This window comes from Neltuma alba, unplaced genomic scaffold, assembly GCF_004799145.2.
Source record: "Neltuma alba isolate B1F8T4 unplaced genomic scaffold, ASM479914v2 tig00012089_pilon, whole genome shotgun sequence".
Taxonomy (NCBI): domain Eukaryota; kingdom Viridiplantae; phylum Streptophyta; class Magnoliopsida; order Fabales; family Fabaceae; genus Neltuma; species Neltuma alba.
The window spans coordinates 18,650-31,438 of NW_021636647.1; the positions used below are offsets into that span (position 1 = coordinate 18,650).

The 12,789-nt window shown below is 38.1% G+C and overlaps 1 protein-coding gene and 2 pseudogenes across 1 annotated transcript; all 3 read right to left on the reverse strand.

The window, feature by feature from the left end:
- Nucleotides 1-2,725: 2,725 nt before the first annotated feature.
- LOC114722327 (cytochrome P450 81E8-like) lies at nucleotides 2,726-4,451 on the reverse strand. Its single transcript, XM_028908332.1, has 2 exons — nucleotides 3,543-4,451; nucleotides 2,726-3,390 (listed from the first exon to the last, which is right to left on the reverse strand). Exons 1-2 carry the CDS (start codon nucleotides 4,449-4,451, stop codon nucleotides 2,782-2,784), a joined length of 1,518 nt encoding a protein of 505 aa, XP_028764165.1. The 3' UTR covers nucleotides 2,726-2,781.
- Nucleotides 4,452-7,623: 3,172 nt separating this feature from the next.
- Nucleotides 7,624-9,252, reverse strand: LOC114722325 (cytochrome P450 81E8-like; annotated as a pseudogene).
- A 1,347-nt stretch (nucleotides 9,253-10,599) lies between these two features.
- LOC114722326 (cytochrome P450 81E8-like) lies at nucleotides 10,600-12,679 on the reverse strand (annotated as a pseudogene).
- Nucleotides 12,680-12,789: the final 110 nt, after the last annotated feature.

The window sequence follows — 12,789 nt, forward strand, 5'->3', positions numbered from 1 at the left end:
GGCTATTTTGACTGATGGTGGGCGAGGGAAGTTTCGACGTGGTGGCCAAGAACTTCATTGGTCCTCTTGCGCTTGAAAGAGAGGAAAGTGGAATTCATCTTCACTTTCCTAATTTTTTCCCCTACTTCTTCTGCACTTCTCATAAACAAAATAAGTTTTAAAATATTTTTTTATTACAATTCCAGTGGTAACCACGGATGCCCGTGAAGGACGCTCCATGCTGATTTGACTAAATTATTTTTCAAACTCGGTACCATATTAAAAGAAATGTTTGAGTGTTTAGCTAAAGTAAGTGGAAACCAAAATAATTTTACCTCCAAAGTTTATATGCCCGTCCCTAATGCAATTGATGGGTCACTTGACAAGACCCAGAACACTAGTCCAATTGCAAGTAGGTCCATCCCATAATCTCCACCTCTCTCTGGGGTCCGGATGACTGAAGCGCGCGCCCGAAGAAGGAAAACATTTTGAAACTAAAATGAGATAGAAAAGAGGGTGGCGGCGCCACTAATTGAACATCCGGCTTACCTATTGCCAAGACAAAACTGCCCATCCAACTGACATTTAGAATAACACTAAGGGTTTGTTTGGAGTTTTGTTCAAAATAGACTTTTAAACAAATTTATGTAAATCGAAAAAAACTCTCTTATACACTTATCTTGTATTCCATAAACTACGTTTGAAAAATTATTTATAAATCAATCTAAATAAGTTCTAAATCATTCATTCCCTAAATATTTAAATGGCAACGAGCGAGCCCAGCAAATTTCTTTCTTTTATGGGCGATACCACGGCCCACCAAATTTCTACACCAGCATTTCTATTTTACAGTTTGTTTGTTGAATACATAACGTGTAAAGATATTACTTATAAGTGCTGGGACTAGCCAAAAAAAAGTTCAATTTCTTTCTCCGAATTAAAGTTCGAATTTGTGGTTAGGATGTTAAAAAGCCATGGTTTGTTGCTAGATTGTTGTTTATAACAAAAGTGTTTATGTGAGAATCTGTCCGGCATATGCGTATAAAGCTGAGCAGCTAACTAATTTAAATAACTTTAATTTGTTCTTCTGCACGCACATGTTGTGCCCCAGCTTCCCATGAAGTAATTCTATAATCAATTCAGGCACAAAAGAAAAGAAAATCTATAATCAGTTTGCATAAAGACCTTCATAATGTAAGATAAATTTAAGGGAATTCAAGAATCAATATTGCATGTGTATTGGCTTTATGCAATAGTATCTGTTTTTTAGTTTTTAATATTTATACGAATCTGCTGCAGCAATATATACGAAATCACAGAACATTTGAACCAAACGAGTGTTAATTTGGTCACACTTTTCAGCTTGGGGACTAGCTAGGTAGAGTTTAATACTCATTTTGTTGTCGCAAAAAGACTCTGTGAATATATAATGTATATGTTCCTAAATCATTGGCATAACTTATACATGGTGCTACCTCTAATCCTTAATACTACTCCGATCATAATTATAAAACCTCGTTTATAGACTACAAACGAGATTTTATAATTAGGACCGGATGAAGTATAAGATTCAGTTGGCTAATTTGAAAAGATTAAAAAAGCTATTAAGTTATTTAATTATAGCATATGTTACATAATCTCCCTATAATACTTAAATAAGTGTATTATTAGATTATATATTAATTTATAAGAGTAGCAAATTAGTTTGAAGAAAATGATAGATATAAATATTTTAAGGTAATTTATTAAACTCCTTAATATCTCAAAATAAATTAATTTGGTCTTCGATTGGAGGTAGTATAGAATACCTCCAGGTCTTCTCAACGAATAGTATTCGCATCATCTCCTTACCAAGAGAGCAAGCTGTTGCAACGAATCAGTTCGAAGGATGTCCTCTCTCGAATTGGGAAACAGCAAGGAGTCAAGTCTCGGGAATTTTGTGCCTTTCTTTCGTTGGATTGATCATGAAGAGATCAGAAGAGGTTACGTACGATCGAACGGTTGAGAAGACAAAGGATTGTTCATTGAGAGAACTCATTGATCAGTATATAAGCAAAAGCAGAAAGAGTTGGAAGGTACAAATGTTATGATATGATCGATCATTTACTCGCATCCCAAGGAGCAAAACCCGATTTTGCGCAGACAGAAATTATCAAAGGCCTTATCCTGGTTAGTTTTGCAAATTATCGTCATAGCATAATTGTTGTCAGGGCATGTAAGCTTGATCAGATTCTCGTACAGGGCTGGACCAAATTAAATCCTCAAAAATATGTGTGATTATCGGGGGCTTTGGATCACTCGTGCAGTGTTTTTGAATTTGCATGTAATATTACGAAACTCTTGGCTTTACATGTCAAAGTAGCTGGAAATAATGGATATAATGGTGAATCTGTCAACCATCCAGATGATTTGGAGAAGGCAAGGACGGAGTTGTTGGAAGCTGAGGTTGAAGAAGAATGTCTTGTAGAAGAGGCACACCCTTCAGGACATAATTAAAGAGACTGTGTTTATTGACCAACATTATACTTAATCAGAATTAACATTGAGACCAAGTCTCTTCAACATGATTTATATTTATTATTTAACATTGACAGGTGAAACAAACGCTTTCAACAGTAAAAAGAAATGTTTACGTAAAACTTATTACCCAACCGTCCTAAATAATTTTATCAAACTCGATAATTAATTAACCTTAACAAAATTATTAAACCAGTGAACAAATAACAAAGCGAGTGTGTGCTCCCGAAGCCAATATGCCAGAAAGCGTAATTAATAACGCAACACGATGAGAATCATAGAGGGTTACAGTAGAATCTTGCCGAGGATAGGACGTGCTTTGCATTGAGCCTCCAGTGGAATGGCCTTGGGCATCAAGCTTCCACCCCTCTCGGTCATGTCATTTTTTGAGTCGCTGACCCTTTTCCAGTCAAAGCACTGTATCAACGACGCCAAAGTCAGCCCTACCGTTCGTTGGGCCAAGCCGGCTCCTGGACAGGCCCTTCTCCCCATTCCAAAAGCTATCAGCTTACGGGCTTCTCGCTCCTCAATTTCAAACCTCTCCGGCTTAAAGCTCAACGGAACAGTCCACAGGTCGGGGTCCCTGTGGATAGCCCATGCATTCACAAGCAACATTGTGCCACGTGGCACATCATAACCCCCCACGGAGCAATCATCAGAAGCCACGTGGGGTACGAGCATTGGGGCTGCCGGGCTCAATCGCAGAGTCTCTGAGATGATGCACTTAAGGTATGATAGTTTGGGGAGATCGGCTTCCTCTACAAGCCGCTCTTCTCCAACCTGAGCTTCCAGTTCAATCCTTGCCTTTTCCAATACCTCTGGATGGTTTAACAGATATGACATTGCCCATTCTAACGTGATTGCTGAAGTGTCCGTTCCTGCTATTATCAACACCTACAAGACATGTCTTCCCTTCACAATTAATTATCACGTATGTATAAATTCAAAAGCACAGGCAGTTTGCCTAGTCAATGCTTATAACACCTTCAAAGTATAACTAAAAAGCAACTCAAGCAAATTTAGTGACGACAAACTGCAAAACTAACCAGAACAAGGCCTTTGATAATTTCGTCAGTGTAATACTGGGGTTCTGATTCTTGTGATGCGAGTAGATGATCTATCAAAGTGTTTGTGCTTTCCAATCCGTCTTTCTTATACCGGTGCTCGTCTACGAGCCCTTGCAGCAGCTCATCCAGCGTCTTCCCAACCCTTCGGAGTCTCTTTTGGTAACCATTGTAATCAATCCACCCGAACAGAGGCAAGAAATCCCCCAGGTTTGAATCCTTTGTTCCCAAACTAAAGGATAAGATCTCCTGCATGACGTCTCTAAACCGCTTCGCTTCCTCCATGTTCGTCAAATCAGATTCGTCGCCGTAATACCGCTTTCCGGCAACCATTCTCATAATTGTGTTGAAAGTCAGATCTGAGAACATTGATCCCAGCTCCACTTTCTTGAAGTCTTTGCGAGACTCGCGAGATAGCTTGCCTAGCAACAGCTTGGTCTCATCGACTCGGAGATTCAAGAATGAGTTGATGCGGTGTGTGGAGAGGATCTCGAGGGAGCTTATACGACGTAAGTTGCGCCAGTGGTCACCGTAGGTAGATGCAATAAGGACGGTGTTGTTGTAACCGATGTACTTGGTCTTTTGGGTGGGAAGACGGTTTGCAAAGATGATGTCGTTTTTAGTGAAACACTCTTCAACAGCCGACGGAGATGAAACGATGATCGCAAAACGAGACCCGAAACGGAGAGAGAAAATGGAGCCATATTTTTGAGAGAGGGAGTGGAGGTGGCTATGAAGAGGTTGTTTTAGTTGCAGGAGGTTGCCCAGTATCGGAAGAGAAGGCGGACCAGGAGGGAGGTTTTTGGATCGTGATCTTGTTTGGAAGAAGAGCTTCAAAGTGATCAGAATAACAAGGCACGGAGCAAAATAATAGATCAGGTTATCTTCCATGATCATTCGTTCGATTTTGGTACAAATCAATCTGGATGCATTGAGCAGTATGTGTGTGTCTATATATCGTACGTATATAACACGTGTGTGGCGTCTTGAGAGGGCCACCGCGGGGGAGGGTGAGATATTAAGATATATATCCACTTGCGGATTCGACAACATGACATTCTTGACAAACTGCTAAAGATGATTTCGATTGATCATGTTCGTGAGGGTTTTACTCTGACCAGCCGGGAGCATCTTGTTTTTGACTTCGAAAGGAAAGCATTTGGAGCCGGCTCTGGCGTTTTCCATATGGATAAGATTCACACGGAAAGATTTTAATTGTTAAGATTTTTTTTTTACCAGCGTAATTGTTAAGATTTAAATTATCTAATAGCTAGAATTGAAATGATTTGATTTTAACTTGAAAAGGAGAGATGTATGAATGATGAGTCCTGCACAATTCCGAGGAATCAATAGAGGCACTGTTGATAGCGTCTGAGTATTGAATAGCATGATTTTATTACTTTTTTTTTAATTAATTAGCAAAACCATTATTTATAGATTGTGTGGATCGAATACCATTGGATCCAAAAAGTAGCATTCTTTCTTTTGTATTGCTGAATACAAAAGGAAGAAAGAAAGAAAAATTAAAGGACATCAATGTTTATATTAACTTATTATGCTGCCACCCACCCTTCCTAATGCGTGGAATTTGGATCATCGATCTGGCAAAAGAAGAGGAAGAAAGAAACGAGATACTTCCAAAATTACACTATGCACATGTCTTTTTGAATTTTGATTGATATAAAAACTAGTTAGAAATTTATTTTAGTCATAAATATAAAATTTTAATCTATTTTGTCTTCTATTTATCTATTTTATGAATATAAAATTTATTTTAAAGATATATAATTAATAAGAGTATTTTAAAAAAATATTTGTATATTGTTAAATAATTAATTTAACTGATGTTTTTAATATTCAAATCTATTATGTATTATGTGAGAGAGGACATGTGGTATTTGCTATATATAAATTGGTTAGGAGAGCATTGACTCCATATGGGATCTAATGCTTTAAAGATTTTTTTAATTTGATCAAGCAATTTTCTTTTCAAGGTTTAAAATGCAAAAAAATTTATTTTTCTCAATAAGTATGCTTTTTTGACATTCAAATTTATATTCTCCTTTTTATAGGATAAAACCACTTACTACTTCAACTATTAGTTTGTTATTGCCGATGCTTTTAGCGTTATTGACCATGTGTGCGTGTTGTGTTCCGTCAAATTATCCCAAAGTTAATAATAGAGCCAATAATGTAGATTGGGCCCGCAGGCCCAACCCTCTAGCCCGTAAAAGTGGCAGGCTAGGGTTGGTAAAATGCCAACCCACCAGGGTGTGGGCTACTCCAGCCCGCACCATTTTCAACCCACTCCGTTGTGGGCTAGTCCCCTTTTTTTTTCTTTTCTTTTTTTAAATTTTTTATACAATTTTCAATATATCATACAATATGGTTGTAGGATTTTGACCCTCAAATTTCACATTGATATCTCTTCATTCATATAATTGCATATGTGATATACACATAAAAGATTTAGTTAAGTAATTTGGATAAGAAAAATAGTTAAATTAATTATTTAGAAAAAATGTGTTAGAATTTCTAAAATATCTTCTCAAATTATAAATTAATCCTCATATTATTTTATTACAACCACTACTCAAGTTTTTTTTTTGATCAAAATATAGTAATTTCATTAGATAAAAAGAGAGGTACAAAGCCCACAAAAGTCTACAGGAAAAGAACCCAAACACTACAAACAAAAGAACCCCCAAAAGAGCCTAACCCAAGCAAAGATTAGAGGGGAGCTGCACCGCCGCAGTCAAGGATTCCAGCGCCCCCGTCATCTTTTCACTAGAAAACTGCAGAGGAAAGAGTACCGCCACCAGCAACAATGCCATTGTAAGGAGAACCCACTATCAAGTTTAAAACTCTAAGTCCAATTAAAATTTCAAAAAGCTCACTTAACAAATATTAATAATTTTTTTAAAAAAATATTAAGCGGGCCGGCAGGCTTGAGGCTGGCACAAGGTGCAGTACTTCTGCGGATGGCCTTGTATCTGTACTATCAGCCCGTATTATCAACTCTAGTTAATAGCTAGCCTCTGGAGTTTCACGGTCTCATATTGTTTTGGTGCAAAGAGGCCAAACGCCCAAAAAACCCCCACTGATTGTACTCATTAACAAGTTTGGGCTAGCAAAGCCCATCACATCTTAAGACTTATAAAGATAACTATGTAACCCTATTGTGGTCTCAGTTTTGTTTTATATCATACCTAAAGATAAGATGCTGCCATGCATGATTCAACATTAAAATTAAATAGTACTTACCTATAGAATATAATTAAAGAGTTGATGTCAATCCTGTATATGAGATTATTTTACGTATTTATCAATTTTTTTTAAATTAACTCTATTGATATTTTTTCAATCATAATCAAGTAAAAGTGAGAGCACAGGAAAAAATTAAGGAAGATGTTTGTAGAGTGTTTTGGAAAGAGTATACCATATTAACTAATTTAATTAACATATATTCTTAATATACTCAAATTGGTTAACTAAATCCTATATTAATGACCGAAAGAGTATGATTTATTACACTTCTCATATTTTAGTAAGGATCAACAGTTTTATTTTTCAGATTATTTTGCCACGGCTTTTTGGTGTTACAGATTAAAATATTTTAGTATTGTTTTAATTGGTAACATTTCTAGACCTCTTAACAACTGTATTCTCAGATTTCGATTAAGATACTGATGACACACTTCTTCACGTACATTTATATTTTATGCATAAATTCATCAGGCCACGTGAGCTTGAGGAGATTTTGTGTGCCCAGAAAATATCAGACTTCAATGCAACAGTTCTTTCTGCGTGCTTTATCTGTAAAGCAGTTGGATTATTTTTGAAGGACACTATCATGCTTGATCTAATGATTTTCTGCTGCTTTTTCACTTTATTCCTAATTTTGGCACGTCTCAATGCATTTTAACAATGACAAAAACACTCTTCAAGATAATGTTTATGCCAAAAAATTATTACCAATCGTCCTAAATAATTTAAACAATACCCATAACCTTAAAGAACTTAGACTATTCTGGCAAAAAAAAACAAAAACTTTGACTATTATCTAAGGCTGCAATATAATCTTGTTGATGATCGAACGCGCTTTGCATTGAGCTTCCAATGAAATGGCCTTGGGCATCAGGGTTCCACCTCTCTCAGTCATGTCAATTTTTCTTCGCTGACCCTTTTCCAGTCAAAGCATTGAATCAGCGATGCTAAAGTCAACCCCACAGTTCGTTGGGCCAAGCCTGCTCCTGGACAGGCCCTCCTCCCCATTCCAAAAGCTATCAGCTTACGGTCCTTTCCTTCCTCAGTTTCAAACCTCTCCGGCTTAAAGCTCAACGGATCAGTCCACAGATCGGGGTCCCTGTGGATGGCCCATGCATTCACAAGCAACATGGTACCACGTGGCACATCATAACCCCCAACGGAGCAATCATCAGAAGCCGCGTGGGGTATGAGCATTGGGGCTGCCGGGCTCAGTCGCAGAGTCTCGGAGATGATGCACTTAAGGTATGATAGTTTGGTGAGATCGGCTTCCTCTACAAGCCGCTCTTCTCCAACCTGAGCTTCCAGTTCAATCCTTGCTTTTTCCAACACATCTGGATGGTTCAACAGATATGACATTGCCCATTCCAACGTGATTGCTGAAGTGTCCGTTCCTGCTATTATCAACACCTGCAAAACAATTTATTTATAATTAATCAACAAAAGATATAACCAAGAAAACAAACCCAAGCCAAATTTAGTGACCCACATGGTACAAACTGCAAAACTAACCATAATAAGGCCTTTGATAATTTCGTCAGAGTAATAATCAGGTTCTGATTCTTGTGACGTGAGTAAATGATCTATCAAAGTGTTTGTGCTTTCCAGTCCTTCCTTCTTATGCCGGTGCTCGTCGACGAGCCCTTGCAACAGCTCATCCAACGTCTTTCCAACCCTTCGGAGTCTCTTTTGGTAGCCATTGTAATCAATCCACCGGAACAGAGGCAAGAAATCCCCAGGTTTGAATCCTTTGTTCCCAAACTAAAGGATAAGATCTCCTGCATGACGTCTCTAAACCGCTTCGCTTCCTCCATGTTCGTCAAATCGGATTGATCGCCGTAATACCGTTTTCCGGCAACCATTCTCATAATGGTGTTAAAGGTCAGATCTGAAAACATCGATCGCAGCTCAACTTTGGCGAAGTCTTTGCGAGACTCGCGAGATAGCTTGCGTAGCAATAGCTTGGTCTCATCGATTCGGAGATTCGAGAATGAGTTGATACGGTGCGTTGAGAGGATCTCGAGAGAACTTATACGGCGTAAGTTGCGCCAGTGGTCACCGTAGGAAGATGTAATAAGGATGGTGTTATTGTAAGCGATGTACTTGGTCTTGTGGGTGCTAACACGGTTGGCAAGGATGACGTCGTTTTTAGTGAAACACTCTTCAACGGCGGATGGAGATGAAACGATGACAGCAAAAAGAGAGCCGAAACGGAGAGAAAAATAGGGCCATATTTTTGAGAAAGGGAGTGGAGGTGGCTATGAAGAGGTTGTTTTAGTTGCAGGAGGTTGCCCAGTATCGGAAGAGAGGGCGGAGCTGGAGGGAGGTTTTTGAATCGTGATCTTGTTTGGAAGAAGAGCTTTAAAGTGATCAGAAAAACAAGGCACAGAGCAGAATAATAGATCAAGTTATCTTCCATGGTCATCTCTCGGTCTTGGTACAAATCAATCTGTGGGCAATATGCATTGAGCTGGCAGTATATATACACACGTGTGTGGGGTAGGATAAGATATTTTGACGTCTCTTTTTGTATTCGACAGCGTTGCGGCGCGGCGAAGATTTGATGATCATGTTGTCGAAAGTTTGACTTTGACCATACATATATAGTGAACATCTTGGTTTTGATTCGAAAAGTAAGCATTCGGAGCTGCAGGCTCCCCCGTTTTCCACGTACGGATAAATTTTTCAAAAAATATCTTTAGGATTTTAAAATCACAAATCAATAATGACTATAAAAATATATTGTCATTTACTTTTTAAATATTATTAATTATTATTAAAATGTAGTAAATAAGGCTGATTTAAAGTTTTTAAATTAAAAGTATTTTTTTGGATTCTCCCTAAATTTTACAAATAAAGATTTTATATTGTTAAAACTTTAAATTATTTATAACTAAAATTGAAATAATGATTATATATAATTTTAGCTTGACGAAAAAATAGATATGACCAGTCCTGATTCAAAATTTTGAGGAATCAATAGCGTCAATATTGTTAGCTCTGAATAGTGAGAGCATGATCTATTAGACCTTTTATATTTTTTAATGATTAAAAAATCATTTTAAATAGTATTATTATACTTGTTTTTTTAGGCTCTTTAGCGGCTTTTTTTTACCCCATCAGCTTTCTGAGCCGACTCCGAGGAGTGAGGACCTTTTACGCGTAATATTATACATAAACCTATCCAGCTATATTGATTGATGCTTCATGTAAATTAGCTGGTTTAATTTTATAGTAACCAATTCTTTATAGCTGAAATTGATCAAATGATTTAAGTTCAGCTTGAATGAGATATAATTCCCGCGCACATAGTCTTAGAAATGAACGCTATTGTTATTAGTTTATGAATATTGAGTAGATACTTCTTTTAGACGTTTTTTTTTTTTTTTTATTGATGAACACATCATTTCAGAGTATTATTTTAACAAAAAATACCACTTTGACCTTTTGCCATCACAAAATATTTGGTGGGACGCGTGCTGGTCAAGATCAGTGTCTAATAATAGTAAAATCTCCATGTAGAATTTTCATTACATGACATGAAATATAAGAAGCTACAATGAAAGCATCTGCATATCTAGAAGAAGAAACAACATATGAATTAAAACTCGCGGCTTATTGCCACTTATTGGAGTTTTAGTTGGGATCGTGCATATAGACTTTCCCATTCATGACCTGTGACATCCGCAGAATATTCGTACTAAATGCTAAAATAGCACTTTATTTGTGACATGGATCTTCCATAATTTCACTGCGAAATATCATTCCTTCATTAAAAATACATTGTGATAGTTGGATGACGTCCTTTACACGTGGCTTCTAAAGGAACAACCTTTGACATGGTGATTCCTGATGCTTCTGTCATATCAATCTTCTTCCTCACCTGTTCGCTCCATTCAAAGCATTGAATCAACCAACCCAAAGTCACGCCAACTGTCGTCGTTGAGCTAAGCCTGCTCCGGGGCATGCACGCCTTCCCATTCCAAATGGAATTATCTTGTCAGCTTCCCTTCTCTCTCAAACCTTTCAGGCTTGAAACTTGTGGGATCACTCCATAGTTGGGGGTCTCTGTGGATTGCCCAAGCATTGACTAACACTATAGTGTTGCGTGGGACACTATATCCTCCGATGGTGCAATCTTTTGAAACCTCACGAGGAACCAACAATGGTACTACAGGATGCAGCCGCATTGTTTCAGAGAACATTTTGCAAGTATGGCAACTTTGAAATATCCTGCTCTTCTATTAATCGTTCTGCCCTGTGTATGTGTCTATTTCTTGTTGTGCTTTTTCAATGCCTTGGGATTGTTTAATAAACAAGACAGTGCCCATTCCAAAGTCACGGCCGATGTCTCTGTTCCAGCCATAATCATAACCTGTCAAGTTGAATCAGCATGATCAATAATTGTTAGTGATATAATCAATATCAACATTTTTTAAACTCCCCCGTCTTTTTATTGGGCTTGCTTGTATGGGCCAGGGATCAACGCATCTAGTCTAGCTAGAAATTAACCAGGACAACAATTTGCCTGTGTTAACACCCAATGTTCCTATCAATCAGTCTAGTCTAGCTAGAAATTAACCCAATACAACTATTTTCCCTGAGTAACATACGTTTGTTCCCATCAAGTTTGCAGGTGGAGTTCATTTAAAATGTAAGAATAAAATGCTTTTTTTTGTTCACCCTTTGTTTTTTGAGTTAAGCTCTAGCTTGACTCCACCAAGCCAAATATGACTGGTTGGGTCGGTGTTATCAGGCAGCACACACCACCAGCCCACACTCCCAATATCTTGAATTCGTTCTCTTTGTTCATAACTTCAATATATATATATATATATATATATATATATATGCTTAATCAGTTAATGCTATCATTAACAAATAATTTTTAAACGAAGGTTACAAGCACTATGAAAGCAAAGCCAAAGAGATAAAACTGGTAGCAAAGGGAAATTAGGGTTATACTTCAAATCAGCCCCTTGATGATTTGATCCGTGTAGTACTCTGGATGTGACTCTTGTAAGCTCAAGAGATGATCAACCATAGTATTTGTTGTATTGCTCGCATTTCGACGTCGATTAATGAGTCCTTGCAAAAACTCATCGACTCTTCCAGAAAAACTCTTGAGCTTCTTCTCCAAGTTGTCATAATCAAACCACCTCAATATGGGAAAAAAGTCTCCAGGTTGTTTGCTCCTCCTAATCTCGGCAACTCTTTTAAGATGGTCTGAAACTTCCTTGCCTCTTCCACATCCGCCGCATCAATGTCATCTCCCAAGTACCTTTTCCCACATACCATTCTCATGATAATGTTAAACGTCATCTCTAAAAACTTGGATTTAAGTTCCACCTTCGTAAAACCCTTGGAGGAATCATGGGCTAGCTTTCGTACAAGCCGCATCATCTCGTCTTTTCTCGTTTCCAAGAAATGGTTGAGACGATGCGTGGAGAGGATCTCAACCATCATGATGCGGCGGAGGTTACGCCAGTGGTCGCCGTAGTAGCTGGTGAACGATATGGTGGTGTAGTTGTAACCGATGTACTTTCCGTTGATCAGGCGCGGCCGGTTTGCCAATGCGATGTCATTAGTAGTGAAGCATTCTTGAACAGCAGAAGGCGATGTGACAACCACAATCAAACGAGAGCCAAACCAAAGGGAAAACATTTTACCATAGCGTTGCGAAAGGCGATGAAATGGCGATGGAGTGGTTTCTTGAGTTGGTGGAGGTTGCCGATCACCGGAAGACCAGGCGGCGTCGGAGGGATATTTCTGAACCTCCATCTTTGGAGGAGGAACTTGAGAGTGAAGAGGGAAGTAAGAGAAATGACAGAATAATAAACGAAGGAGTTCATGGTTGATTCTTCGGTGTGCGAACAAGGATTGAGTTGCCATGGTATTTATATGCGTAAGGACCGTAAGGTCACTCCTTTAGGTGCATCCCCTCACGTCAGTTTATCAAATT

Bases quoted from the DNA above. Each gene is read 5' to 3' on its own strand.
- LOC114722327 (XM_028908332.1), bottom strand. From the start codon at position 4,451: ATGGAAGATAACCTGATCTATTATTTTGCTCCGTGCCTTGTTATTCTG. The intron at 3,391-3,542 runs GTTAGTTTTGCA...CATGTCTTGTAG, and splicing joins TTATCAAAGGCCTTGTTCTG to GTGTTGATAATAGCAGGAAC.